The following is a 27,986-nucleotide window of genomic DNA, read 5'->3' as shown; positions in this document are numbered from 1 at the left end:
GCAAGATGGCGGCGGGAGCCGAGCGCGGCGCGGCGCTGCCCGCGGAGGAGCCGCCGCCGCCGCCGCTGAGCGCCGAGGAGGTGGCCCGGCGGCTGGCGAGCACCCGCCGCGAGCTGGGCAACCGCCGCAAGATCCTGCTGCGGAACCTGCCGGCCGAGAGCAGCAGCCAGGTACGGCCCCGCCGGGCGTTTCTCGCTTGCTGCCCGCAGCAGCCCGGCGTGGCGCGCTCCCCGCCCGCGCCTCAGGCGGGGGCCGGCGGCGGGACCCTCATGGGGCTCAGCGGTGGCGGGGCGCTGCTTTCCCTCCCCGCACGGCTCCTGGCTGTGTGAGGCGGCTTTGTTACCTGCGGAGAGCTCCGGAAAACCCGTCCGCGGCTCCACGCCGGGCTGGCAGCCCGGGGAACCGCCGGGGAACGGCCGGGGAACGCTCGGGGGTCGCGGGCCGGGGCGGAGGGAGCGAGGCCGGGCTCGGTGCGGGGGGAGCGGGTAACGGGAGCGCGGCCGGGGAGGCGGCACCTGTGTGCGCACACAGGTAAAGGCACCCTGCAGCAACTACAGCCGCTTTTCCGTGAGAAATATGCGCGAAAAAAAAAGCTTTCCAGACTGCCTTTTTTTTTTTTTTTTTTTTTTTTTTTTTTTTTTTTGGTGTTTGTTTTTATTGCGAGGTGAGCCAGACGTTAGAGAAAGGGGAAAAGCGATTTTCCGCAGTCTTGACTGGTGGTTTAGGAAAATTCCGCTCAAATTGCTGCTGTTGGTAGGGGAGATGATCGCTGAACTCTTCAACCTGAAGCGCTGTGAGTCAGATGCTGAGGTGATTTTAGCTGCACAGTCACTTTGCCGGCTCCAAACACAAAAAGAAGAAAAAAAAAAGAAGAAGTAACTGCAGCTTTTGTTCTGCTCTGCTCCTCATCCGCCTTCCCCCCCCCTTTCTAAAGCACAGGTGGTTTTTAGTACCTGCGGGTAAGAGCAGCGCGTGTAGACTCTCAATTCCTGCATAACTCCAGGAAAAAAAAGGCACTATTCATTTTGGAGAGGCTCTTTGGGAGCCCTCGCTGTAACCCGAGCTCCAAACGCCCAGCTGGCCAACGCACTGTTCTGCCTGTTTTGTTCTCGCCTCCGCCGTGCCTCTCGATGAGTCTCCAGCAGGTTAAAAGTTTAGAGAGGTGACAGCTTTGTTTAGGGCGCTTCAGGCACCTCTGTTTCCAGCGGCTTCATGCAAGATCGATAGCGAGCTCAGGGCGTGGTGAAGGCTGCTAATCTTGCTCTCTTCGTGAAGTGTCGGTGTTGACAGAGAGGGCTTTGCTGGTGTGTCACCAGATGCTCCTGTGGCTGGCCAGGACAGGAGAACTCTCTGCCACTTCCACTTGTGTCCCTCGCTCCAGCTGAAGGTGTTTTAACTCTCTGCCACTTCCACTTGTGTCCCTCGCTCCAGCTGAAGGTGTTTTAACTCTCTGCCACTTCCACTTGAGTCCCTCGCTCCAGCTGAAGGTGTTTTAACTCTCTGCCACTTCCACTTGTGTCTCTCGTTCTCACTGAAGGTGTTTTAACTCTCTGCCACTTCCACTTGTGTCCTTCATTCCCAGTGAAGGTGTTTTATCAATTCCCAATGTGGGAATTCACCTCTGTGGAGCCTCTCAGGTTTGGCTTTGGTTGCTCAGCGTGTCCCACAGGGAAATATCAACATTAAGGTCAAGTTGGGCAGCCACTTCTCTAGAATTTTGCCTTTTGATTTTGATGGCTTAAAAGCAGCACTTAGATGCCTTTTTCTCCTCTATTTTGGGTTCTAATGTTGCCCTGAACACCATGTACAGATCCTAAAATGCACTTTACAAACCGTCATTTTGATTTTTAACATTGATGAGCTACCATCGATGAGGTGGTGGTAATAAATAGAAGAATATATAGAAAGAAGATATAGAATAAGATATAGAAGATATAGAAAGTTTCAATCCTGGAACAGTTTTGGAAACAAGCATGTTTGTGGTCAGGCATGTTAAATCTACTTGTGTATTTGGCTGTCAAGTACTTTCCAAAATTATATGAAATTTAACATTTCTTGTTGCCAGTTACCACCAGTGCTAAACATGGGTTTGTCTCATGTTTTCTCCTTGGAGTGATTGGTGAGCCAAGTCAAATCAGATAAACCATCTCTGACCTGGCCAGTTTTATTCCCTGTCAAGAGGGAGATGAACATCACTGAAATGCAGCCAAGTCTCCCAGAATAGGTTTTCATAAATGTAACTATTCATCTCTCAGCTGAGTTGGGCTGTTGGCTTTGCTGCCATTTGTTGTTAACTGAAGAGCGAGGCCAAGATTTACCAAAAATAGTTTTGAAGTGAAAATTGAGTGTTCTGCAGATAGAGGGATTGGTGGGGACACTCAGTTTTGTCAGAAAAGTAGGGAAAAACTTAATTTTGTAATATGAAGTTACGTAATGAATGTAATTTCTCTGCCAGTTGTAGCTACATATTAACTTTATTATTGTACTTGTAATCTTCAATTACCTTTGGAGCCCCACCTGTGTTAAACTAAATTTAAAAAATAAATTACTCCTGAGGGCACAGAAAAAAATATCCCTTGGCCATGAAGTTTCTCAACCAGAAACAGGTTTGCAGCCTTAGAAACTAAACAGAGATGCAAATAGATGTCTGCAGGATCAATGTTTCTTCAGGCAAATCTCTCACTACAGCCACGGAGAAAGGATTTTTTTGTGGTGGATCTGTGGTAAACAATTTACATCCTCACTGTTTTTGAAGGAAAAGTCTCCATTTGCTGTTTAGTTGGCAGGTTGGTTGATATTGAACTCTTCCAGAGTTGCCACAAATTCATCCTCAGGGGATTCCTCCAGCTCAATATCAAAGATGAGGTGTGATAATAACCTAGAAATGCCACAGGCTGTTGCTGACCTCTCTAAATATTCAGATCTTTGATGCCTGAAGCAGTGACTGTGCCTTAAAGGCAGAATTCACCATGGAGCTTCCCTGTGCTTGGAGCAGAGATCCACTGTGCTCCTGCAGCCTTGGCAGATCACACTCCTCCAGTTCCAGTTCTCACCAGAGTGGGGAAGTGTTCTGTGCTCTTAGAAAAGTGATTTTTTCATTTTATGGCTTCATTAGGGCAGGGCAGTGCTGTGGGATGGTCCCCTCAGTGTCAGTCCTGAAGAGCAGCAGATCCTGAGCCTGTTCTTGTTTGCATTAATGGCCTCTGATGTGGTGCTGTGGTCACACTGATGTTTGCAGGGAGAGGCTGCAGGCAAGAGACATAAAAGTGAGCCTGGTTGTGGTGATTCCTTTTATCCTGATCACTGCTTGGCAGGGGATCTCTTGGGTTGCCTTGTGGTGTGTGCATCTCCCTGAGCCACCAGCCCTGAGCCACCATCCATCCCAGCAGCAAGGAGCACAGCCCGTGGGATGATGTGAGAGCAAAAATTGCAACCAGAAGGGCTTTGGAGCAATCCTAAAACTGTTCCCAGTGCTCTGGAGGAGGAGGACTGCTCTGAGCAGAGGGAGGGAAGGAAATACCACTTTCCTCTCTCCTTTTCTGCTAGAGAAATGCCCAGAACTTCAGGGTGACCAGAATGGAAGTGAAGTTGTACCTCACTAAACAGGAGGTTTTATTTGGAGTTTGTGTTGGTTTTACCTCAGCCAGCAAATAAATAAGCACCACACAGCCACTTCTTCCCTTCTTCCCTCCTTCCCTCCTTCCCTCCTTCCCTCCTTCCCTCCTTCCCTTCTCTGGTCCTGAGCAGAATCAGGGGAAAAATAAATAAAGTTTGGGAGTTAAGAACAGTTTAATTATTGAAGCAAAATAAAACATATCTAAAATCAATATAAGACTAATAATACTATTATTAATTGTAATAAGAAGGAATTAAAGCCAGGAGAAACAAGTGATGCCCAGTGGAGTTGCTGAGCACCCCTGAGTGATGCCAGCTGCTCCCAGTTTATGTGCTGGACATTGTGTGGTGTGGAGCATCCCTTTGCCTGTCCTGGCTCTGCTCCCTCCTGGAATTCCAAACACCTGTGCATGGGAAACTGGAAACTTCTTAGCTCAGAGCAAGAACTGAAACATCCCAACATTAGTCTCATCCTAAAGTCAAAACACAGCACGGAACCAGTGAGAACAAAATTAATTCTGGCACATCCCAAACCAGGAAAGTGCTAATTACCATTTACTTTTTTTTTTTTTTTTTTTCTGTAATTACCCCATTGGATTGGAATAATTGATTTTGGTTTCCACCAGTTCCTATCCCATGGAGTTCCTGCCGCAAAGATTAGACCTTGGGTTATTTTATCTTTTTTTTTTTTGCTCACCATTCTTGAGATTTGTAGCCAAATCTCCAGTGTTCTGTGCCAAGCAAGAGCTGTTGGCTTTTTGCTTCCCCTCTTGGCAGAGAAGGTGCTGTGGAAAATGCACCTGCTCCCAACCATTTTTGGGTTGATTATCCCTAAGTGCCACCATGTCACAATTCTACAAAATAAACCTGATGGAGGGGATGCTCTGCTTTAATGTAGGGTTGGTTAATTATTTTAACACCCCGTAGTTCTCCTGGCCTGGGACAGAACCCAGGGAACAGTGAAACACTGAGGTGTTGATACAAACCTGGTCCAGTCCACCTGGGACAGGCATTTATTTGGTATTTTGGAACCTGACAGACCCATTCAGTATTTTTTTTATTTTTTTCTGCTGTGTGTCCCTGCTCAAAAAGCCAAATCACTCCTTAGCCTGGTGCTGTTTCTGGTGGGGTTGTGGTATTTTTTTTTCCCCTTTCTCCCTGGATTAGCCCTAATTTTTCCTTGTTTGATGGGAAGCCTCTAATGAGGTGTGATGATTTGAGGAAGTTCTCTCTCCAGTCTGTTGGAGGCCAGACCTTTAAGTAGAAAGGACTTTGTGTTTTCATTACTCCTCTGTCACACTGCCTGAACATGAAAGGCACATTGTGGAGAGGGAGCAGCTCTCGTGCCTTCAGACACTTTAAAATTTTTCTTTATTACTTTTCTTTTGCTTTGAGCTCTCACTCTCTCAAGTTACCTCTTTCTGTGTCTTTTCCCTCTTTCATTTTGTTCTCACAGCACCCAGTATACCCAGGATGATGGAATTGATTTCCAGTCCCATAAAGATCCTCTTACCAACCCTCCCAAAAGTCTCTGGAAGATGAGAGGAAAAAGTTTTTATTCCACTGAGAAATTGTTGTTTTGCTGTCTTCACATTTTCTCACTAAAGATATTTTTGAGCTCTGATCTTACAAAAGTGAGAATTGATCCCCAAACACAAAGGTTTGCCCCAAAAAGCAGTTTATGGCCTGGAATGACAAAACTTGAACCCATTTCAGGTTTCCTAGTTTGGGATTGTGGAAATGAAGAGGGAATGAGCTGAGCAGGAGCTTTGGGACTCACCTCAGTGCTCCCTGTCCTGGGCAGGTCTCACACTTGATCCTCCAGCTTTGCTCCTCTGAGAACTTCCTTTAACTCAGCCCTGAAAACCACTTGGAAATTGGGAAGGAACAGGTGTGGTGAGCCCAGTCTGCTGAAATGTTGCTTCTTAGGGGGAATTTATCCACCAATTAATGACATTTTGAGGCCTTCCTCTCTCTCTCTGATCAGGAGATGGTTAAAATTGCACTTTGGTTAAAATTTGCATCAGTCCTTTCTGGGTTTTTAGTGACTCTCTTGTTGGTGCTGAGTGCTGCACTTGCTCTCCAGCAGAGCTTTGGGTTTTCCCCTTGAGTAACACATTATTTAAACTGTGTCAATATTCTTTAATTTACTACTTATTATTTGTTTAATATCTGCAGTGAAACCCGTGTGTCATGTCATGAACTCAGATATTTAGCAGTCCAAAATCTGAATCAGATGAACACCCCATTATATCATTTTGTAATGATGTAAAAAATGATTTAAAAATGATATAACAACTTTTTTTTTTTTTTTTTTTTTTCTCTGAGAACTTCTCTTTCTCCTGTGCTCCCTGCACAAATGGAACAAAACCTTTTTCAGCTGTGAGATGATTTAAAACTTCTGAGTTAGCCAAGTAACTACTTTAAATTTAATTGATTCCCATTTCAAGGATATTCTTGTGAAGTTCAAGCCTTCAGCTGCTCACTGAGAGCCAAGTTATGGACCAGGCTTGGAGAGTGTTTATATTGGAGACTTCCCTAAAGCTCACTGCAGAAATCTGGCCAGGCACCCTTAGAACTGTTAAATATTCTCTTGCCAGAATAACACAATTATTATATTTAATATCAAGTCTGGTTTTACATCTAGAAAGAGAAGAGTGCTTGAGTTTGATGTGCTGTAGGCTTTATATACATTATTATATTTATTTTATGTGTTGTTCCAGGTGAGTACTGAGAATTTCTTGGATATTTTTTCCCTTGTACTTTGGGAATCTGGACAGGAAAAGCTGCTTTTATTAGAAATAAACCATTGAGCTTTACTAATTTGATAAATGTGCTTGTGAATGTGTCCCTGCCTCATTTGTGTTTAAAACAATGCAGGTACTAAACAAAAAAGATCCTCTCTGAGGAATTCTTTCTGTCTCAGATTGATAATAAATGCTGAAAACTCAGATTGCCATTTTTCTCCCCAAGAGAGAACTGAAGTATTTCAAGACTGCATTTACAATAGTAAATGATACCTTTTTTAAAGGCTAAAGAGTGATTTGTCTTAAACTCGCTTTATTATATTTGATTTTGCTTTTTGTGCTGATTTTTATGTATGACCGATTATTTCCTAGTTAAATTGTAATTTAATTTAATTTGTACTGATGACAAGATTATCTGCTTTTAAAGCTTTAAGAGGCTGTAGAGTAGCTGTGCTTTATTGGTTATATTTCAATTCCAAGAGCACAAAATCCTGGAATGGTTTGGGTTGGAAGGGACCAGACAGAACTATTTAATATTTTTATTGTCAAAATCTACTTTGCCCAATGTGTGACACTCGAGCCTTCAGCGTGTTGGTAAATATTGCTGTTGTTTATAGGAGGTTTAATAGGATGGAGTTAACTGAAGATTCCTGTGGGAGTTGTCAGTCAGTTTTTGTAGATTAGCAGATTAATTGATTTATTAATGAAGGAAAAGCCCTTCAGGAGGAGCAGTTTTGCCACTGGAATGTTCAGCATGGACAAGGTGGTGGCACCGTGGCTTGGCAGCCACTGCTCAGCTGTGCCACCACTCAGAGTTTACTCCTGCTTTACTCCAGCTGGGAGCAGTGCTCAGGGTCTGCTCCCTCTCTGCTGGGAGTGGGAACAAGCCTCCCCTGTTTGTTTGTGCCGTTCTCAGGGAAACATCCCTGTGCTTACATTCCTCACGAGTTAACACCATCCCAGGCCAGGATCTACCTGACTTGGCTGACCTCCTTCTCCTCCAGAGCAAACATTCCCTCCTGGCCCATTCCTGGAGAGCTTTCCCTGACACTTCTGCCCTGAGCTGTGGGGAGTGAAACTGGGAACAACATCACACTGGGAGCTGTTCCTTCTTTTCCACCAGACCTGAGTGCTGGGACATGTTGGAGGTGAAGTTTAGAGAAGTACCTGGCTTGGCAAGCAGAGAAATCCCAGATGTTTCCAGCTGTTTCATTGAGAGGACACGTTTTCCTACAGTTGTCAGTGTGTTTTATCTTTGTAAATCCTCACAAATTGTGTTTATGTGAGAAATGCTTTCACTGAAACAGCCCCAGTTCCACAGGTGAAGGTTTCAGCCCTACCAAGAACACCAGAACCTTTCTGAAATAATCCTTTTTGCACACACCTGGCAATGTTTTTCAACCACCTGTGGAAGTTGGTGTTAAAAAAATATTTACCAGATTTCTGTGCTTCAATCAGGTTTTATTTAAAATTTATATTCTCATCATTTTTTAGATGAGATCTCATTATTATCTCCCAAAGAGTTGTTCAGTTGGGGGCTGTTTTTCCCTCTCCAAGTTTCAGGCAGTTACTGGGAGATCATGTGGAATCATCTGATGCACAGATGACTTTCAAAAGAGTGTTCAGAGCTGTTTGAAATCCTATTTCCTGCTACCTAATCATCATAGAAAACTTCCAGTGTTGTTCTTGTAAAATAATACAGGAAATCAAAAAGGGCAAATACGTCCCTCTTTTTCTGGGTGGGACAGAAACAAAATTTTTTGGAGTTTTCAGTGGCACAGCACAGCTGAGCTGCCAGAACTGTACAGAAATTATCATTTCAGTCTCTCACATCTGAGAATGAACCACCTAATTCTTGTTTGAGAGGTGTCCTGACTCACATCTTCTACCTGGCTTGAATTTTGGGCATATCTTGCATTTCAGAAACCCCATCCTTATCACACCTTATCAGAGGACTGGTGGTGGCTGGAGAAAAGCTGCCATATTTTATTAATGCAGCGTTTGACAGCTGTTAAATAGTGAAACCAGAGATTGGTGCTCTCTTGACTAAAAGGTGTGCACTGATCCCCCTCCCAGAGAACCCAATTAACCTTTAGGCTCCACAGATTGAATTACCAAACTGGCAACTACATTCAGCTGCAATTAAACTTGCAGACAAGGCTGGTTGATTATTTTGCTTGCAAAAATCATCTTGCACTCTCATGTATGGGATTTATCCAGCTAAAATAATGTAAATATCCAGGTTATTATTACTCCTGGTTTTTCCTTGCGGTGGTGAATGCTCATCTCTGCTTTCTCACCACTGAACTGACAATAATTTGTGGGGTTTTTGGGGCATATTCACCTTGGATTTTTAGGAATAGCTGCAGCAAACTCCTCTTAGACTTGCTCTTCCCCACCCCTCCTCTCTTCCCATTAATTACTGGGAGCAAATAACACTCCTGGGGTTGATTCTCTGTTGAGCAGCTGTGCAGTAATTGATAGAAGATACTTCCCAGGGGGTGCTCTGGCCACAGTTATCTGCTGGGTGAAATAATATCCATTATTAAGAGTGAAAATCGATTAAAGTGAACTTGAGCAGGAAACTAAAAGCAACTGTTGGGTTTTTGGGACAGCATTATGCCCTCAGTAACATTTGGTGACGTGATGCTGCCAGTGTTCCTTGTCCATGTGGTATTTTAGCTATGCCAGTTGTGTTTCAGAGCAATGGAGAGGGTTTTGCTATTTAATGAGCTGTGATGTTATTTGTCTTTATCAAAAGGCAGTTACAGGACGCCCTTTTGTGTTTACGTGACCCCAGAGAATGAAAAGTAAATTAATCAAATTCAGCCAGCCAGTTTTGTACGTGAGATAAAAACATTGCTGCAGCACTGGAACCAACTCCTTTAAAAACAAATACTTACCAAGTGTTTCTATGGTGAAATTTTCTGTTTGTTGGGGGAGTTTTTGGGTTTGTTTGAAAGGAGGATGAATTTATACACTTGTTTGGTTGGGTGACTTATTTACATGATGTTACTTGTGTTTCTCCCCTGCAGGAAATCCACGACTTGTTTAAGGATTATGAAATCAAATATTGTTACGTGGACAGGAATAAACGAACAGGTGAGAACTTCAAAATTTCATTTATTTCAATTCTGTGAGGAACATCATGTGCTGTGTGTGAAGTCAGGGACTGTCACAGCTTGTCTGGTGCCTTTTTTGTCACCTTCCACTGAAGTCAGTGAAAACTGGAAACTTTCTGGTGTTGATCAAAAGCTTTTTGGTTCCCTCTGGTCTCTCTCAGGAGTTCATTGAGTCCTTTTGGGACAAAGCTGACCCCAGCTGGCTGAATTCCTTTGGAAACTGGTCCTGAGGCCTCTCTTGGGACAAACCACACGTGCCTGGGAGGGAAACCTGCCCAGCTCCAGATGCATTTGCAGTTTGCTCACAACAGGAAACACTTTTGCCCTCTGAGGGTCACCCAGCACTGCTGTAGGTTGTCCAGAGAGGTTGTGAAATCTCCATCCCTTGGGATCCTGGGGACCCATCTGGGTGACCCTGCTTGAGGAACAGGTTGGACAAGAGGTCCTTTCCACCCTCATCCAGTTTGGGCATTGTGTGAAATGCTTTATGGGCTGAAAACCCCAAAAAAAGATCTGTTAACCCCAAAGTGAGAACTTGGGGATATTGTCAAATTAAAGAGATCCCACAGTATCTGTGATATGTTGACTTCAGTGGAAAATTTAATTTAGTAAATAACAGTCTGCTAGTAGAATATTTTATTTTGTTCCCCAGATACAAAATTGGGTTGGGTTCCAAGTAGTGAAGTTGTGTCCATCACAACATAATCACTTTTGGAGTTAATTGCTCACAATGTTCAATCGATAATCCCAGATTTTAGATGTTATATATATAGATGTAATAAATCTATTTGTTGTGTGTTTGGGGTAAATCTGCAGCTGTCACCTGTAGTCTCAGAGGGAGGGAGAGGTGTGGGGTAGGTGATGTCCCCACTGCTCCTCTCTTGCAGCATTTGTCACCCTGTTAAACGGGGAGCAGGCCCAGAGCGCCATCAGGAGATTCCACCAGCATTCCCTGCGTGGCAAGGAGATCTCCGTGCAGCTCCAGCCCACGGATGCTCTGCTCTGCATCACCAACCTGCCCCTTTCCCTCAGCATCGAGGAGTTTGAGGAACTGGTTCGTGCCTATGGCAACGTGGAGAGGTGTTTCCTGGTCTACAGCGAGCTCACCGGCCATTCCAAGGGCTATGGATTCGTGGAATACATGAAGAAGGACTCTGCTGCCAAGGCCAGGCTGGAGCTCCTGGGCAAGCAGCTGGAGGAGAGCACTCTGTTTGCACAGTGGATGGATGTGAACCAGCTCACCACAAACCTCATTCACTCCAAGTGCCTTTGTGTGGAGAAATTACAAAAAGACTGCGCTGACTCCAAGGAGCTGATCCAGGCCTTCTCCCTGAAGTACAAACCTGTCTTCTGCCAGGTATGTTGGGTTTCTGACTGAGGGAAAAGCAAGGTTGGGATTGCAGCTTTGCCTCACTTCATTCTTGTTGTCTCCCAGTTTGATTTTTGCTATAATCACTGGGCTGTGCATCTGCACAGTGATGGGAGTGGTGATGCTGAGCTGCTCTGGGTGTGATTCCTGCTGTCTGGGAATTCTGCAGGACATCACTCCAGTGAAATGCCAGCAAAATGTTTGAAAGACATCTCCTTATATCATTTACTGAAAATAATTGGGTTTTGAAAGACATCCCCTTACATCATTTACTAAAAATAATTCGGATTTTGAAAGACATCCCTGTACATCATTTAATGAAATTAATTTGGGTTTTGGAAGACATCCCCTTACACCATTTACTGAAAATAATTTTGGTTTTGAGAGCTTTTAAAGTAGACATTGCTGAAGGTTTTGTTGCTCAAAGAAAGCCAGAGTGCGTGAATACCACAATTCAGATGATGCAAAATACATAATATGGTTAATATATTAATATTTAACATGTTTTTCCCTAAGTGTGGAAGATGCAGGTTTGGGTTGTTGGGTATTGTCAGGGATAGAAGTGACACATCTTTTGGAAAGCTGGGAAGCACAGAGAGGTGAATCTTTACCTTTGTAGTGCAGAAGTTTCCTTCTCACCCTCGTGGCTTGTGAGATGAGATCACAAATAAATAAATATTTATGATGAGATCACAAATGTGGCACAGACAGATCATCATAAACAGGCAGGAAAAGGAAATCTTTCCTTGTAACCACACAGATTTCATTCACAGGGTTGGTTTTTTTTATTTTTTTCCCCCTGAAGTCTCTTGGATCTGCTCAGGAATGAGCACCCAGAGATTCCCAGCATGTGGAGCAGAAGGACCTGCAGGCCTCTCTTTTCCAACCCCAGCAATTTGTATTTGGCCAAACTAAATCCTTAAACTTCCTTGATCCAAATCCACCAGGAGATAAATAGATTGGAATTAACTCATCCCAGAAAATTCCCACTCCTGGTTATTTTGATCACGACCCTGGGAATGTGTCTGCCTTACTGATGCCTCAATTAAGGAGCTCTTGCTCCCCATTATTTTCTTCCTGTAAGAAGGTATTAAATGCTGCACTCAAGTCTCCTGCTCAATCTTTGTTTAATTAGCTCAACAGATTGATCCTTTAAAGTCTTTTCCTTCAGGGCTTTTTTTTTTTTTTTTTTCTTTTTCTTTCCAGCTGTCAAATAATCCGGGGGCTGTTATCAGCTCCTCCAACAATTTTTCCCCATCCTTTAGAATTTCTGAGCTTCAAAGAATAACAGACTTCTTGGGGAAAGGTGGTTTGTTCACTGTCAGAGCTCTGCTGTGCACTCAAAATTTGGCTTTTTACCTTTTTAAAATCATAATAAATCTTGGGTGTGGGCGAGGAGAGTGTTTGTCTGCATTAGGTCAGTAAATATTCCTGTTCCTATAAAACACAGGAGGGTGGAGGTAGGAAAACAAATAATTCAGATTTAACAGGTGAAAAGGGGAAGAAAATGAATGCTAATTAATTATGGGGTTATGAGTGAGATGACCTGAAAATTGAGGACAAAGAAAGGAGGAGGAGAAAGACCCAAGAAAATGGACCAGAAAATCTCATTCTTTTCTTCTGTCAACTTTAAATTGTCACTAAAAGGTCTCCACTCTTATCTGGATAGGAATAAAGAGCTTTTTTTCAGTACTTGTTTACTTGGGAAGCTGAAAAATTCAAATTTTTCAATTCAAAAATTCAAAATCTTGCAAATCCTTTGCAAGAATATTGGTGGCTGCACTTGAGATATGTTAAGGGAATTTTTAACTGTTTTATTTTAGCTGAAACTAAAATACAGATATTCCATAGCTTCAAACTCTTCTTTCCACAAGCTCTTTGCCAGTGCACCTAAACTGGTATAAAAATAAAAAAGAAATGGATTTATATAGGAAATATGTGTTCTCCAGAGCCAGGCTGGAGCAGTGCCATTAAAGATCTGACCTTTGATCTGATCTTTGGAGGAAAAATTTATATTTCAATTGTCAGGAGAAGTTTGTGAGGCTGAGTTTGTTTTTTATCCAACGCAATCTGGAGGAGGTTTTGTCTCTTCCGCACCAGAGCTGGTATCAGTTTATCACTCCCATTCATTTGAGGACTGGAGATTTTTTTGCCTAAGCTTCATCCCTCCCTTCTCAGCCTGTTTTTTTGTTTGATTTAAATCTGCTCATTCTCTCTCAAAGTCTGCACACAAAGGCCAGGGCAGCTTTTGCCATGTAAGGCCTTTTCCAGTCTGCTTGATTGATCAGTCTGGCATCTTCTCTTGGCATTCCCCACGGCCACAGCCTTCACAGGCTCCCAAAAGGCACCAGACATTGGTGGAATTTGCATTGTTGCATGTTTCACCAGCTGTCCTGCTACCCTGATGAACAACACTTTGATTATTGCAGGCTGGAAAACAATGAAGAAGGACGAGTTTATAATTATCCTGCAAAATCAAAACTGTATTTACAGTTCGCTTCTCATTCCTCCTCTGTTGTTGTTAAATTCATTTTATAGCCGAGGTTCTCCCTGAGGTGAGGTGGAAGTGAAGGTGGGAATGGAAGAGGTAATGGAAGGAATGAGCAGATAACCATGAAGAGATAATCCTGAGGTGATAAGCAAATAGATGAAGATGTGACATCCAATTTATTTCCAGCATTTTCAGGAAGAAACTTCGTGGTTTGTGGGGAAATATTAACCTTGAGTTGTGTCAGCTGTGCAAGATCTTGAAGAAGCAGATGCCAATATTGCAGGGCAGCTGCTGGAATCCCCAGTTTTCCATGGAGTGCTGGGTGTTGCTAGAGAACATGAAAGAACTACACTTACTCATTTAGTTGAGAAGTGAGAAAGAGAAAGTTTATTATGATTTGAGTTTTAAATTGGGTTTGGAATTTGATCAGGGATTGGGGGACGAGAGTGACACCTCTCTGACCCCAGTGGTCAACTTAGAAATCCATCACTTTGTCCTTCCCTGCAGAAGGAATGTGTTATTTACAAAATATCAGACTTTGTTTTTGTTACAAGCATGAAAAAGCTCCAGTAAAAAAACATGAAAAGATCAGAAGGCTGAAAAATGAAGGCAACACTGGGAGCTGTTGTTGTTGTTGCAGTTTGCCCAGGACGAGGACGGCGGCAGCGGCGACTTCGCCGTGGTGGAGTACGAGAGCGCGGAGCAGGCGGAGAGCGTGAGAGGAGCCATGGACGGGGCCACCATCAACGGCAGGAGGGTCCAGGTGTCCTTCTGTGCCCCTGGAGCACCTGGCAGGAGCACCTTGGCAGCTCTGATAGCAGCACAGAGGATGGTGAGATCCCTGGAAACCCCTTGGGGATGAGATCGTCACGCCTGAGCTGGCGAGGAAAAGGAGCCAGGCTTGGGGAGCATTTTGGGTTTAGCAAAGCCAGGCTGGACAGGGCTTGGAGCATAGTGGAAGATTCCCTGCCTACAAGAAGGAGCCAGGCTTGGGGAGCATTTTGGGTTTAGCAAAGCCAGGCTGGACAGGGCTTGGAGCAGCTCTGGGATAATGGGAGATTTCCTGCCCATGAGAAGGAGCCAGGCTTGGGGAGCATTTTGGGTTTAGCAAAACCAGGCTGGACAGGGCTGGAGCAACCTTGGCAAAATGGAAGATTCCCTGCCCATGGAGAAGGAGCCAGGCTTGGGGAGCATTTTGGGTTTAGCAAAACCAGGCTGGACAGGGCTTGGAGCATAGTGGGAAATTCCCTGCCCATGGAGAAGGAGCCAGGCATTAGAGGCATTTTGGTTTTAGCAAAGCCAGGCTGGACAGGGCTTGGAGCAACCTTGGGATAGTGGAAGATTCCCTGTCCATGGTAAAGAGTGGAGCTGGATGGGCTTTAACCAACCCAAACCATTCTGGATTTCTGTATAATCAGTCCAGTTCAGACTCTCTCCTAGGCAAAGATGGCCAGGAAAAAGATAAAATATATCCATAAAATATCACAAAGCTACACCCACATAGCTCTAGGATTTTAGTCAATGTAATCTCCTGTAAGAGAAATCATTCCAGCTCAAAACAAAAGTGACTGGGAATGAGTCACTGGATGAGCTGAAACTTGGTTTAAAACAGAGAGGCAAGGATTTGTCAGCTTTAAGATAAATTTCAAGGCAGGAGAAATAGGTTCATTTCATGCTGGAGGTAGAAGAAAGCTTTTTACACCCACAGGTCTTATCAAATGATTTCCTAAGAAATTGGATGTGATCAGTGTTACATGGAGAGGCAGAAGAGTTCCCTCACTTCAGCCAGAGATGAGGAGTCTGTTACGAGATCTGGTGCTCATGGCAACAATTCTTACTCTCCTGTACTGATATAAAACTGGGTTTAAAGGAGAAAAAAATAAATGTGCTTGAAATTTCGTTGGAATGGTTTGTTAAGGTGTTTCATATGAGGGGAAAAAAAGGCAGGAAACAGGGAAGGAAATGTTATTTTTCTGTGGCAGATGAAATGTGTATGTTGCCATTGGAGTTTGAGGGATTTAAATGTATTCATCGCTTTCTCCTCCTTCTAACACTTTTTTTTTTCTCTTCTTTGGAGATGAGGAACAATAGGAAAGGTTTGCTTCCCGAGCCAAATCCAGTGCAGATCATGAAAAGTTTTAATAATCCAGCCATGCTACAGATGCTGCTGCAGCCCCAGCTGCGTGGCCACGCTGTTAAACCTGGTAAGTTGTTCTGAAATAATGCAAAATTCAACCTTCTTCTTAGTGCTGCAGGGACTTTTACAAAGTAATTAAGTAGAAATGATGTTTAAAATCTGTCCAGACACTGTTTCAGTGTGTTTGTGCAGATAATTTCCCATTTTCTGAAAGCAAAAGGTGCTTTGCTGTACTCTTGTGTTTCTACAGATATCCTTGTGTGAACTCTGTGGGCTCTGAATATTCATATTAGAAATGAGTTTAGAAAGAAATATCTTTTTTGCAAGACTTTGCTAAGCTTAAATCTGATTCTAGATCTGAATTTTGCAGCCTTTCTCCTGTTGCAAATGTAAATCTTTCTCCTTTTGGCTGCTGCCACAGCTGTGCAGAGTCATTGCTGTGTTCTAATTAGGATGTGAATAAACAGAAACCTCTAATTAATCACATTTCAAATGGTGAAAGGGCTCAGAACAAGAACCAGGTGAGGAGGAGATCAGCTGGGCAGAGCTGAGAGTGTGGGGACAGAGAAACCCAGAAATGGAGTGTGAAGTGACCACTTCAGGGCAGAAACACTTGAGTTAAATCTGAATTTAAAACACTTCAGATAAAGCTGAGAGCTGGAATCAGCTCAAGAGTGAAATTCTCAGGTGTGGAGGGGACTTTTGAGTTCTCACATTGTGGTGATTTTACATCAAAAGGTTTCACAACCTCTCCCAACCTAAACCACTCTGTCATTCCCTTATAATGACCTTTTGTACAATTAAAAACATCCTGGAAAGCAAATTTAAAAAATACAAGATAATTCTAAAAATTTTTACTTGCCTAATTTGTAAAATACACTAATTTTTATATTTTTTTTCTGTGTGTTTCTTGAGCAGTTCTTGGAGCATCTGCAGGTTTACCTCACCTCATCAATTCAGCAGTTGGGTCACCTTTTTTGCAGTTGAATAAAGTTCATCAGGTATGTGGAAAAAAAAAAAAATCAAAAGAGGTATTTGGGAAGATTTTAACATGAGAAATCCTGAAGTTTTAAGGAATTACAGCTGAAATCAAATGTTCTTGTTAGAGCTCTAAGGAGAGTTCTGAGATGGGAGAGCAGGCAGTGCTGACTGTCCAAAATAGAATTATTTTATCTAAATTTTTGACTTAAAACCTGCCAATGTAAACAAAATTTTGTCATTACTGGCAGTAAAAAAACCTCTTTAAAGGAGCCTGGCACATCCTTTTCCTTTGGAGCAGCTCATCCACACCCCTTTATGGATTTATCTGATTAAAACCAACGATTTCAGCACCTTCACCTTCATTTTCAAGCTTTCAGGGAGACCCAAAAGTGCCATAAAAAATAGCGATTTGAAAATGTTCTTTTTTACTCATAAACCCCTTGAGGTTCTGATGGAATTCCACAATTCCTGAGAGATGATGGGAAGGATCTTTTGGGATGAGTTTGTGTTAGAAATCGAGAAGGAGAAAATGCACCTCCACGAGCAGAATTTCTGCCTTGAGCTCAGCTGCTCTCAGGGATTTCTCCAGCTCTTGCCAGGAGCCAAAAATTGAATTTAATGTTCATGGTAGGGATTTACACAAATACCTACAAGGGACTGGAGTTGATCACTTGGCCTCACTTTTTTTGATGTCTCAGAAATTCCCATTTGAAAAACAAAATCCCCTTCAGCATCAATTATTTCTGCAGTTCTTTTGGCAAACAAAGGCTAAGAGAACTAAAAAAAAAAAAGACCCAACTAAAATGCAGAAATATTCATTATGTTTGTAGATTGAGCTTTTCTATTTTTTTCTCTAAAAAACTGGTAGGTGAATGTATATAATTTTAAATAAATGCTGCTTAATTTATTCAAATTAATAATTAAATTATTTTAATAAAATTAGCTGCTTTTACCCATATATTAAAAAATACATCATTCTTTGATTTTTTTTTTAATTTAAATTATTTTTTTCATTTGGTCTGTTTAAGTTCCTGCTGCTCTCTCTTCAGCCTTTGCTTCCTTGGAAGTGTTTGGTGCTCACAGCTGGAGCCAGGGATGTTTTCCACAATTAACAGTGGGATTGATGATGATCCAAAAAGGTTTTTCCAGTGGTTTTTTGGCTTGGGAGAGCTGCAGCCAAAATAATTCCATATTTTCTCTGTCCAGAGACTTAAAAAGTCTCATTCTCTTCCTGGGAGCTTCCTGTCATTTAATGAGCTCCAAACCTGAATTTTAGAAGGATTTGATGATCCAAATTTCTTCTATAAGTCACATTTTTCTCTTTTGGGGTGATTTATTCTGGGGGATTCTCTAAAGGCAGAGAATCAAGTCACTGTTTTGTTTTTAATGTCTTGAAATTCAGTGTTGTCACTGAAACACCTCCCTAGTCCTGCTGATTGAACTCCCTGCATGTCTTGGGTTTCTCTTTTCTATTCAGGGCTTTGTAAAGCCACAGAATGAGAATAAATATTTTAAAATAATTCTTTAAAAAGGATTCAACAGGCAGGATTTGAAGGTTATTCACCCAGGAATTTTTTGACTTGAGGTAGCCTGATTTTCAGCTAATTTCTCTTAATTATAAACTATCCTCAGCCAAAATAATGCATTTCCAGCTTTCTCAGGGATGTTTTCCTCAGCCATCCATCAGTTTATTAAATCTTGATTAATCCAGAGCCTTTCCTCTGAGGATTCTCACCAAACTGATTTTTCCACTCTCTAATTTCTGAAAGTTTTGCAATGAAACCACTTTGCTTTGTTGCTGGAGCCAAGTTCAGAAGGAGCAGCCCCTGGCACTGGTGACAAGAGCCAGCCCTGCATCATTTCTCCTGGAAATCACTGAGACAATTCAAATAGATCCATAACTAATCTAGATATGGCACATCTTTGTTTGGAAAAGCAGATTTCTGAGTCCAGGAGATGATATTTTAGTTATAAAGGTTTTTTCCCCTAGTGAATTTAACCAACCCAGAGACTCAGCTTGGAAATATTTGGGAGGTATTTTGCAGTCTTAATTCCCTGAGTTTGGTGATTAAAAAAAAAAAAAAGAAATAATAATAATAGGTGTAGTTGGCATGATCACAGTGTCCTATATATTTATTTTTGTACAACACCCTATAGAACAACCTATATTTTACTGGCAGATGTTGCTGCCAGACACTTCCAGGCCTGCAGCATAAATCAGGATGTCTTTTAAAGTTTATTTTAAGCCTCAGTGCTGGCCAGAGCTCCTAATGTTCAATATACCAGTGGCAGAGTCTGCAGAGAGTGGCCCCAAAGTTATTAATTCAGTGGCTCAGTTCTGGTGGCAAACTGATCCAGAATATTTTGAATGAAGAGTGTGAATATTTTATGGACTTGCCAGTGTGCAGGCACTGTGATTTGTCAGGTTTTAATGGCTCTGGGGTGGGATTTCATGTAGATGAAACATATCTGGATATTTCTCTGAAGCAAAATCAGTCCTGTGGAGGAAATTTTTATTTTCCTTTGCTGTCTTAACTCAGAATCTTAATTTTTTTTTTGCAAACAATATTGTGTGAAAATGTTTTTCAAGGCTGCTCTGTTGTCCCTGATTAATTGTTTTAATGTTTTTTCAGAGCTCAATCCTGGGGAGCACCTCCAGCCTGCTGCTGCAGAGCCCTGCTCACCTGCCCCTGCCCCAGCAGCAGCTCCTGAAGATGGAAAACCTGCAGGCAAACAGTGTAAGGCCTTCCCTGCACCTCTGACTCTCTCTTAGAATTCCTAAAATAAATCATTTTTATCACCAGATCCCCACGAGTTTAAGTTCCCTCCCAACCCACTCGTGGTTCTGTGCTCCTTGACCAGTTTAGTGGAGTTGAAAAGGTCAAGAATGGTGGGAGTTGGTAAAAAAACAGCCCTGAGCAGATTATTTGAATCATTTATACAGTTTTCTCTTCTTCCTTTTAGAAACCAGGTTTGCTGGGAGAACCTCCAACAATGCTCCTGCAGACAGTGCTGGGCATAGGGGTGATGCCAGCAGTGAACTCAGGCCTGGCAGCACGAGGAGAAGCTCTCAAGTGTAAATGACATTTTATTTCATCCCAAAGCACTGAAAAATTGCCCAGCTTCACCTTGTGCACCTGATTTTCTCCCTGTGTCACAAAAACAGGCTGTTAAATCCTCTGCTGGCTCAGTTACTGCCTTTTTTTTTTTTTTTTTTTTTTTTTTGTACACTTATAATATGCTTTATTTAGAGGTGACATTTTATGGGATTTCTCAGAGCAGGTAAATGTGAGCTGCTTAAGAGGCACCACAAATTTGCTCTTCATTTTATTAAGAAATGACTTTTAACAACCAGTCTGTGACAGATGTCGATTTGGAATGCAAATTTCTGGGCCACTGATGCCCAAAATATTTATGAGGAAAGATCAGTTGAATACTGGAAAAGAAAAGCTCCAGGGAGAGCTCAGAGCCAATTCCAGTGGCTGAAGGGGCTCCAGGAGAGCTGGAGAGGGACTGGGGACAGGGAATGGAGGGACAGGACACAGGGAATGGCTATAAACTGAAAAAGTGGAGATTTAGATGGGATATTGAGAAGGAATTCCTGGCTGGGAGGGTGGGGAGAAGCTGTGGCTGCCCCTGGATCCCTGGAAGTGTCCAAGGCCAGGTTGGAGCAGCCTGGGACAGTGGAAGGTGTCCAGAAATTCCTCAGAATATCCAGATTTTCATTTTGGAGAACAGTTTCCAGCTTTTCTTGATGCCAGCTGAGGTGGGGTTTCCCCCAGTGTTCCCATCCAGCATCCTCCAGGATGTTGTTCCCAGATGTTTTTTTTGAAAAGGACAGGAAACACTAAGTAAGTTATCACAGGGAATGTTTAGAAAAGTCACAGTTTTATTGAATCAGCTTGAAGTTGACTCGTTTGCCTGTGGGACGGAAAAATAACAAAGGAATTTTGTTAAAAACCAGTGAAGTAGAGGCAGAATCGTTCTCCTCCCTCATTAACCCCACCACCAAACCCTGTGTAACAAACCCCTTCTAAGAGCCAAGTTTCTCCATTTCTGGCTGGCTGCAGCATCTAACCCGGCTCCCCTTCCAGCAGCAGCGGCGGCAGGGATGGGCATGCTGCCGTTCTTCCCGGGCCAGCACATCGTGGGACAGCCCGTCCCCGCGGCCGGCGCTGCGGACAAGGGCGAGGCGCTGCCCGGGGCTCAGCCCTTCCCCGCGGGGCTGCCCAGCCTGCCCGGGGCCCTGCGCGCCGCCTGCAAAGCACCGCCCGCCCCGCTGCGGGGCTGCGACTCCGCCCTGGGGGTAAGGCCTCTGCGGGCACTGCGTCCTGCCCTCATCCTCTGTTCTCTCCTTTTCACTTCGCTCCTTTTCACTTTGCTCCTCTTCTGTTTTCTCCTTTTCACTTCGCTCCTTTTCACTCCTTTTTGTTCCTGCTCCCTTCTTCTCTTCTTATTCTCCTCTTCTTCTTCTTCTTCTCTTCTTCTTCTCTTCTTCTTCTCTTCTTCTTCTCTTCTTCTTCTCTTCTTCTTCTCTTCTTCTTCTCTTCTTCTTCTCTTCTTCTCTTCTTCTCTTCTTCTCTTCTTCTCTTCTTCTCTTCTTCTCTTCTTCTCTTCTTCTCTTCTTCTCTTCTTCTCTTCTTCTTCTTCTTCTTCTCTTCTTCTTTTCTTCTTCTCTTCTTCTTCTCTTCTTCTCGTCTTCTTCTCGTCTTCTTCTCGTCTTCTTCTCGTCTTCTTCTCCTCTGCTTCTCCTCTGCTTCTTTTCTTCCTCCTCCTCTTCCTCCTCCTCCCTTTTCTTCCCCCTTTTCTTCCCCCTTTTCTTCCCCCTTTTCTTCCCCCTTTTCTTCCCCCTTTTCTTCCCCCTTTTCTTCCCCCTTTTCTTCCCCCTTTTCTTCCCCCTTTTCTTCCCCCTTTTCTTCCCCCTTTTCTTCCCCCTTTTCTTCCCCCTTTTCTTCCCCCTTTTCTTCCCCCTTTTCTTCCCCCTTTTCTTCCCCCTTTTCTTCCCCCTTTTCTTCCCCCTTTTCTTCCCCCTTTTCTTCCCCCTTTTCTTCCCCCTTTCCTTCCCCCTTTCCTTCCCCCTTTCCTTCCCCCTTTCCTTCCCCCTTTCCTTCCCCCTTTCCTTCCCCCTTTCCTTCCCCCTTTCCTTCCCTCTTTTCTTCTTCTATTTTCTTTTCCTCCCTCTTTTCTTCTTCTATTTTCTTCTTCTCCTTTTTCTTTTCTTCTTCTTTTTCTCTCTTCTGCCTCTCTTTCCTTCCTTCCTCCCTCCTCCTCCTCATTTTACCCACTCGTGTGTCTGTGGTGTAAGATTTGCCTCCTCCAGGAGCATCCTGGATCCCTGCTAAGGTCACTGCCTTGTGGCTGCTGGGAGAACAATGGAGCTCCTTGGTGGTCCAGCTCAGTGAACAAAGGAGGCTCCCCAGTGCTGCAGGGCCCTTTGCCATGTGGCTGATGGTGAAATCCATCTCAGGGCCAGTGGCTCCTTTAAAGGCCAAACATTGAATTTTGGGATCAATCAGGAGCAGTTCTGGTACTGGTGAGGGGCTCTTTGGGTTTCGAGATGCTTGTTGTGTGTGTATGTAAATTTTCCCCTTTTAATTATCAGTATTTTAAATATTATCTATTCTCTTGAAGGTGAAGTATGAGAGGATGATTAAACCACTTAAGTGGTTTAATTATTTCAGAATTTTTTTTCTGCCCTGAACAAAATTTACCTTTTTTTATAATATACATCAGTACTTAGACTTTTTTTTTGGGGAAACATGTGCTTAATTCATGATTTTCCTAACATTTGGCCTTTATTTCCTTGTGTCTCCAAGTGAAAAAGAGTTGATTTTTGTCTTGGCTGTGCACTTAATGTTCACTCCCTGCATCTGGAATTGTCCTAATGATTATTATTCCTTCACTTGCATATAAAAGGGGGTTTTTTTGTTTGTTTGTTTTGTAATATCCTTTAGGAACTTACAGTCTGAAGAGAAACATTCCTACAAAAATTGTTTGATAGAAAAAACTGCAGGCAATGTGTCCACATTGATGAAATAAAATGGAACTTCTGAAGAATTTGACTTCAAAAGTTTCATTTCAGAAGTTGATTTTCATAGGGCTAAGCTTTTTCCAAGGCCCTGCTGGGCCACTTAATGTTATTTCTGCTCAATTTTATATGATTTTAATGCAAACTGCCCTTTTTTTTCAGACTCCCTTGAAAAAACAGACTTCTCTGCTTGGGGAACCCCCAAAAGAAATTCGGCTGAGCACCAACCCCTACTTGAATTTGGCAAGTGTTCTGCCTGGTATCTGTCTGCCAGGTGAGCAAACATTTCATGGATTTCATTGCAAATTCCCACAGCCAGAGCATGGCAAATATTTATCCTGTTTTAGCCTGATAAACCCAGTGACCACAGCATTTATCATTAAGGAAATCTCACAGTGTGTCTTAAAATTGCAAGATAATTTATGCTGATGGTTGAATTTTCAGAGGCTCATAAAGAAGCTTTTCAATTATTTGTAGCACTGATGAATTTGGGGCACAGCCTAATGTGAAAAGGTGTAAAATTTCAATTTTAATCCTGGAATAGAACTTGATTTGTGTGGGTTTTATGATGCAGGTGTTTATTTGTGTTCTTTGTGTTCCCAGCAGCAATTGCCAGCAAAGCCTCCAGTCCTCCACAGCAGACCAGCCTTCCCAACAATGTCCTGGATGCTGCTGTGTCTCAGGGAACTGCATCACAACATGCAATGGAAAATTACTTCAGTTATTCCCAGCAGCCTGGGGAATACCCACAGGTAGGAATTGCACAGCCTGGAGCCTCTGGGATTGTCCCAGAGCTGCTCCTTCTTTTCTCTGGGTGTTTTTCCCCAGCCTCCCCACTGCCATTTTATCTTTTTCAGTGTTCAGAGCAGGTTTAGCACAGAGAACATTCCCTGCTGAAATCACAGCCCTTGAAAAAATTGCCTCTTGAGAGTCTGAACTTTGGGCACTCACTAAAAAATGACTTCTCCCCACCTCTGCCTTGGCTTTTGTCTGCCTTCAGAACCAGGAGTTTTTCTCTTGAAGTTTTTAAGTCTTGACCTTTGGCTGGATCCCAGGGAGGAGAGCTCTGCCTGCAGAGCTGGGGGATGTTTGCCAGCTGCTGTCAGTGCACAGGATGTGCTCCCCATCTTCCCCATGTGCTGATCACAGCCTGGCCAGGGCCTGCAGCCTCTGGGAAAGAACATTCCCATATTTCCATTAACCATCCCGAGTCTGGAGGAAACTCTGACTGCACAGATAAATCTGAGAGGTGCCTTAGTGAGGAGACAGAGCCTCTCCTGGGCTGCTGGCAGGGACATCTGGGAGCCCCCAAACTCCTGAGGATGGAGAGGGTTGGGATTGGGAACCTCCAATGGCCAGAGGGGTGAGGGGGAACAGGGAGCTTTCCCAGGGATCAGACACCTCTTGGGTCACATCCTAAAGGGGCTCCAGGAGAGCTGGAAAAGGAATAGGGACAAAGCCTGGAGGGACAGGACACAGGGAATGGCTTCCCACTGCCACAGGGCAGGGCTGGATGGGATTTTGGGAATTAGGAATTGTTCCCTGGAGGAGGGTGGGAATGCTCAGAGGAGCTGTGGCTGCCCCAACCCTGGAGGTGTTCCCAGAACAGGAATTATTGTTCCTGCTTCACTTCCAGCCCACAGGTGCCTCTTGTATGTTTTAAGCACTTCCCATAATTTTAAATATTTGATTAGAGCTTCACCACTGGTGCTGAAGAGTTTTAGCTCTTTAAAAAGCTTTTTGGAGAGCTGTGGGCTGTGAGGATTGTGGGCTGAGATGGGAGAGAGTTTCTGCTCCCCTGTAGGAGGCTGTCCAGCAGTGGTACCAGCATTATGCTCAGGCACATCACTCTGCCCAGGCCAGAGTGGATGCCTTGGAGAATGAAGCCTCTGAGGTGAGAAATAATTTCATTTTCTTGCTGTCTCCACTGGCTGTTGCTGCCATCAGCTTTTGGACACCTGCTTTGTGTGTTGGCACAGGAATGAGGGGCTGCAGAGTGCGGGGTGAGGGCACTGCATGGGGACACTGCAGCCCTGGAGTCACCCCCAAAATATCCCTCTCTAAAATCCCACCTTCCAAACTCACCTGGAATGCTCAGGAGTGGATTCAAATCTTCCCACCCAGTGCTGAATTTCCCAGCATTTGAAGGGCTTTTTTCTTGCCCAAGCTGAGGATTTTGTGACTAAGGAGAAAAACACTTTTTAAAGGAATTACACAAACTAAACCATCATCCAAATGCCACATTTTGCTCCAGGAATTGCTGCACACCTGAGCTGCTGTGAATGGCACCTCTTGTCACTCAGGTATTTCCATACCTGCTGAGAGCTCATCACAAAAAGCAAAGAAAAGAATTATTAAACCTTTTATCCTTCTATTTCATGGATCCTGTTGTGGGTTCAGGAATCTACGGGTGGATCTTTCCCAGACTACAGCAGCTGCCTGCAGGTGGTTCCTGCCCTTTTGAGTGGAGCCCAGCAGGGCCTGCAGCCTCCTCCAGCAAATGCCTTAAAGCAGGTGAGAGGAGGAGCAGAGAGAGGCTCCTTCCCTGGCCGGTGCTGCCCCCGAGTGGAGCTTTCCCTCTTCATCCCTGCTCCACACAATTCCTGGGAATGTCAGGAGAGGCTGGGGCAGCTCCAGAGCTCCTCTCAGTGCCCCAAAACCCACGGGCAGAGCAGGGCTGGGTTTTTGGGAGCTGCTTGGAGAGATGTGAGTGTTCAAAAAGGGCTGGAAGGAGGCAAATTAAGTAGGAAGAGAGGAGGAGGAGGAGGTTCACACTGGATTTAAATTAGTGTTTGCTGGACTTGCAGATAGTTTGCTCTAGGATAGAATCTCTGAAGTGGAAAGAACAGCACAAAATGTCCTGGAAAGCAAATTAAAAAAAAAAAACAACAAAAACAAACCAGGATAAATCTAAAGATTTTTTCCTTGCCTGATTTGTAAAATATACAAATTTTTTGTGGGTGTGTTTCTAAAACAGTTCCTGGAGCATCTGCAGGTTTACCTGGTCTTGGGATCCAGGTACCACCAGCCCCTTCTCTGGATCCTGGCAGATAAAATGACTTTTATTTAGAATTACAACAGGTGTCAGCTGCAGCTCAGACTCACTGAGCAAAGCTTCCCGTGCTGGTGCTGCAGTGGACACTGAGTTCTCATCAATAAATGGGCTGGGAATGCTTTGGAAACAGTGAGGGCCAGTTTATGGTTAGTTTTTAGAACTGCTGAGGAATTCTGTCCCTGTGCTGTAGGTAAATCCCATTTTTTTATAGATGGTTGAGCTGAGGTGCCTGGTCCTTCCATCACAGCATTAAATCCTGTGGGATTTAATGATGAGATTCCTAATTTTTTTTGAAGATTTTGAAGGCAGTGCATTCCTTTTAACTCCATCAATTCCTGGCCAGAGCTGTCTGAGCCATGGTTTGGGGTGGAGATGGCCAAAGCCTGGGACATGAAAAATTTTGAGTTTTCAGATCCCCAACAGCTCTGACATGGCTGGAAGTGGTGGAATGGCAGCAGAAGGAGAGAGTGAGGAGTTTGAGCCCAGCAGCACCTCCCAGTTTCTCTCCAGAGAGGTTCCTGGGGTGGTGGTGGTGTTAATGCCAGGAGCCATAAAAGGCAGGAGGAGCACACTCAGTCCCTTGGCACAGGCACAGCAGCACAGTTTGCTCCAAACTGCTGGAATTGCAGATAAATCTCAGTGAAGAGGCTGCTCTGGAGGCTCTGCCAGTTCAGTGTGTGGTTGTGCTTGCAGGGACCCTGCAGCTCCTTTGAATCCTTTTTTTTTTGTGTTTTGGTTTTTTTGTTTAATCCTGGTGTTTCCGAGGCTCAGGAGGAGCAGGTTGGGGGATTTGTGTGAAGCTCAGGACCTGCTGGGGGGACACAGCACACAGTGACATCCCCATGGCTTCCAGAACTGCAGGAGAGAGGACAGGGGGAGAATTTCCCTCAGACAATTTCATGTTTCTGATGAAGGTGCCCCCAGGGTGAAATTGGCCTGAGCAGGAGCAGTTTGAGCTGTGAGTGTGAACAGCACAGGGTGCTTGGAGAGCTGCTGGGAAAGGGAAGGTGAACTCAGGGAGCTCTTGGGGCAGCCTTAGAGCAGCTGTGGCCTCACACAAACCCCAGTCTGGGCCCCTCAGGGCTGAGTGTGCCAGGGCTGAAATTCCAGTTAAAGATCCATTGCAGCTCCATCCATCCCTCCCTCCTGAGATCCTGCACAGACCCGCTCTGGCACAGCTGGAAAATTCATCTTTCACCCCCTGCCTTGCTGTGGGAGCTGGGCCAGGACTGTTCAAGCCCTTCAGCTCTCCAGGAGGAGTGAAAGGTGCCTCATCCTGAGGGCTGGAAACGTCTGTAGCAGCTGCAGGACAACACCAAAGCCATTCTCCCACTGCATTTTATCCATGTGCTGTGCAGTGAGGCCTCCTGGCCCAGCCACCACAGGAATTGCCAAAATCTGAGGCATTCCCAAGGCATTGTCATGGATCCAGGTACTAGAGCAAGTCCTTGACCCCTCTGGAGGGACACCATGAACTTGGGAATGTTAATGTCAAAAAAAATCTTAAAACAATACTAGAAAACCTGGGAAATTTTTTTTCCCAGCTCTCCTGAAGGTTTTCCTGTGGGAGTGGTCAGGCCTGTGGAACTTGGGGGGCTGACTCAGTGTCCAGACAGGGACAGAGGGATGGACTTTGCCTTTCTCCTTTACCTTTCTCCTTTCCTTCTGCCTTTCCTTTCCCCTTTCCTTTCCCTTTCCTTTCCTTTCCTTTCCTTTCCTTTCCTTTCCTTTCCTTTCCTTTCCTTTCCTTTCCTTTCCTTTCCTTTCCTTTCCTTTCCTTTCCTTTCCTTTCCTTTCCTTTCCTTTCCTTTCCTTTCCTTTCCTTTCCTTTCCTTTCCTTTCCCCTTTCCTTTCCCCTTTCCTTTCCCTTTCCTTTCCTTTCCTTTCCTTTCCTTTCCTTTCCTTTCCTTTCCTTTCCTTTCCTTTCCTTTCCTTTCCTTTCCTTTCCTTTCCTTTCCTTTCCTTTCCTTTCCTTTCCTTTCCTTTCCTTTCCTTTCCTTTCTCTTCCTTTCCCTTCCTTTTTTTCTCCTTTCCTTCTTTCCATCTCCTTTCCCTTCCCTCCACTCCATCCATCCCTCCATCATCCATCCATCCATCCACAGGTGTGATCCTTTTATCAGCTGGGATTTTTTTTTTAGGGAAAAAAAAGGCACAAACCTTTGCAGTCTCTTTGCCATCCCTTCCCCGGGCACTCTGATCCCGGATCTGTGTGTCCCTTGTCCCTGTCCCCCGCAGGTGGCCCCGAAGCGCAGCTCCTCGTTCCTGCTGTCCTCCCCCGAGCCCGGCCCCGCGGAGTTCCCGCGTTACTCGGAGTCGTCGCTGAAGAAGAAACGCGTGTACTGATCCATCCCCGGGGGCAGCCGGGAATCCCAGCCCTCTGTATTTATTGCTGCCTTAACTTCAGACAAGGAATTCTTTCTGCGTGGGGTGAGTGTCCCGAC

The 27,986-nt window shown here is 44.3% G+C and overlaps 1 protein-coding gene across 1 annotated transcript; it reads left to right on the top strand.

Annotated features, from left to right (window-relative positions):
- Positions 1–5: 5 nt before the first annotated feature.
- RAVER2 (ribonucleoprotein, PTB binding 2) lies at positions 6–27,985 on the top strand (the record flags this gene model as incomplete). Its single annotated transcript, XM_083867223.1, has 14 exons — positions 6–170; positions 9,398–9,464; positions 10,372–10,841; positions 13,985–14,176; positions 15,422–15,548; positions 16,400–16,482; positions 19,096–19,200; positions 19,427–19,538; positions 20,560–20,768; positions 22,653–22,764; positions 23,097–23,242; positions 24,295–24,384; positions 24,891–25,004; positions 27,781–27,985. 14 exons carry the CDS (start codon positions 6–8, stop codon positions 27,886–27,888), a joined length of 2,100 nt encoding a protein of 699 aa, XP_083723349.1. The 3' UTR covers positions 27,889–27,985.
- Position 27,986: the final 1 nt, after the last annotated feature.

Source organism: Zosterops lateralis (assembly GCF_965231275.1).
Source record: "Zosterops lateralis genome assembly, chromosome: 9".
Classification (NCBI taxonomy): Eukaryota; Metazoa; Chordata; class Aves; order Passeriformes; family Zosteropidae; genus Zosterops; species Zosterops lateralis.
Note: the sequence above shows the minus strand (reverse complement) of the source record. Positions and strands in the feature narration are given on the sequence as shown.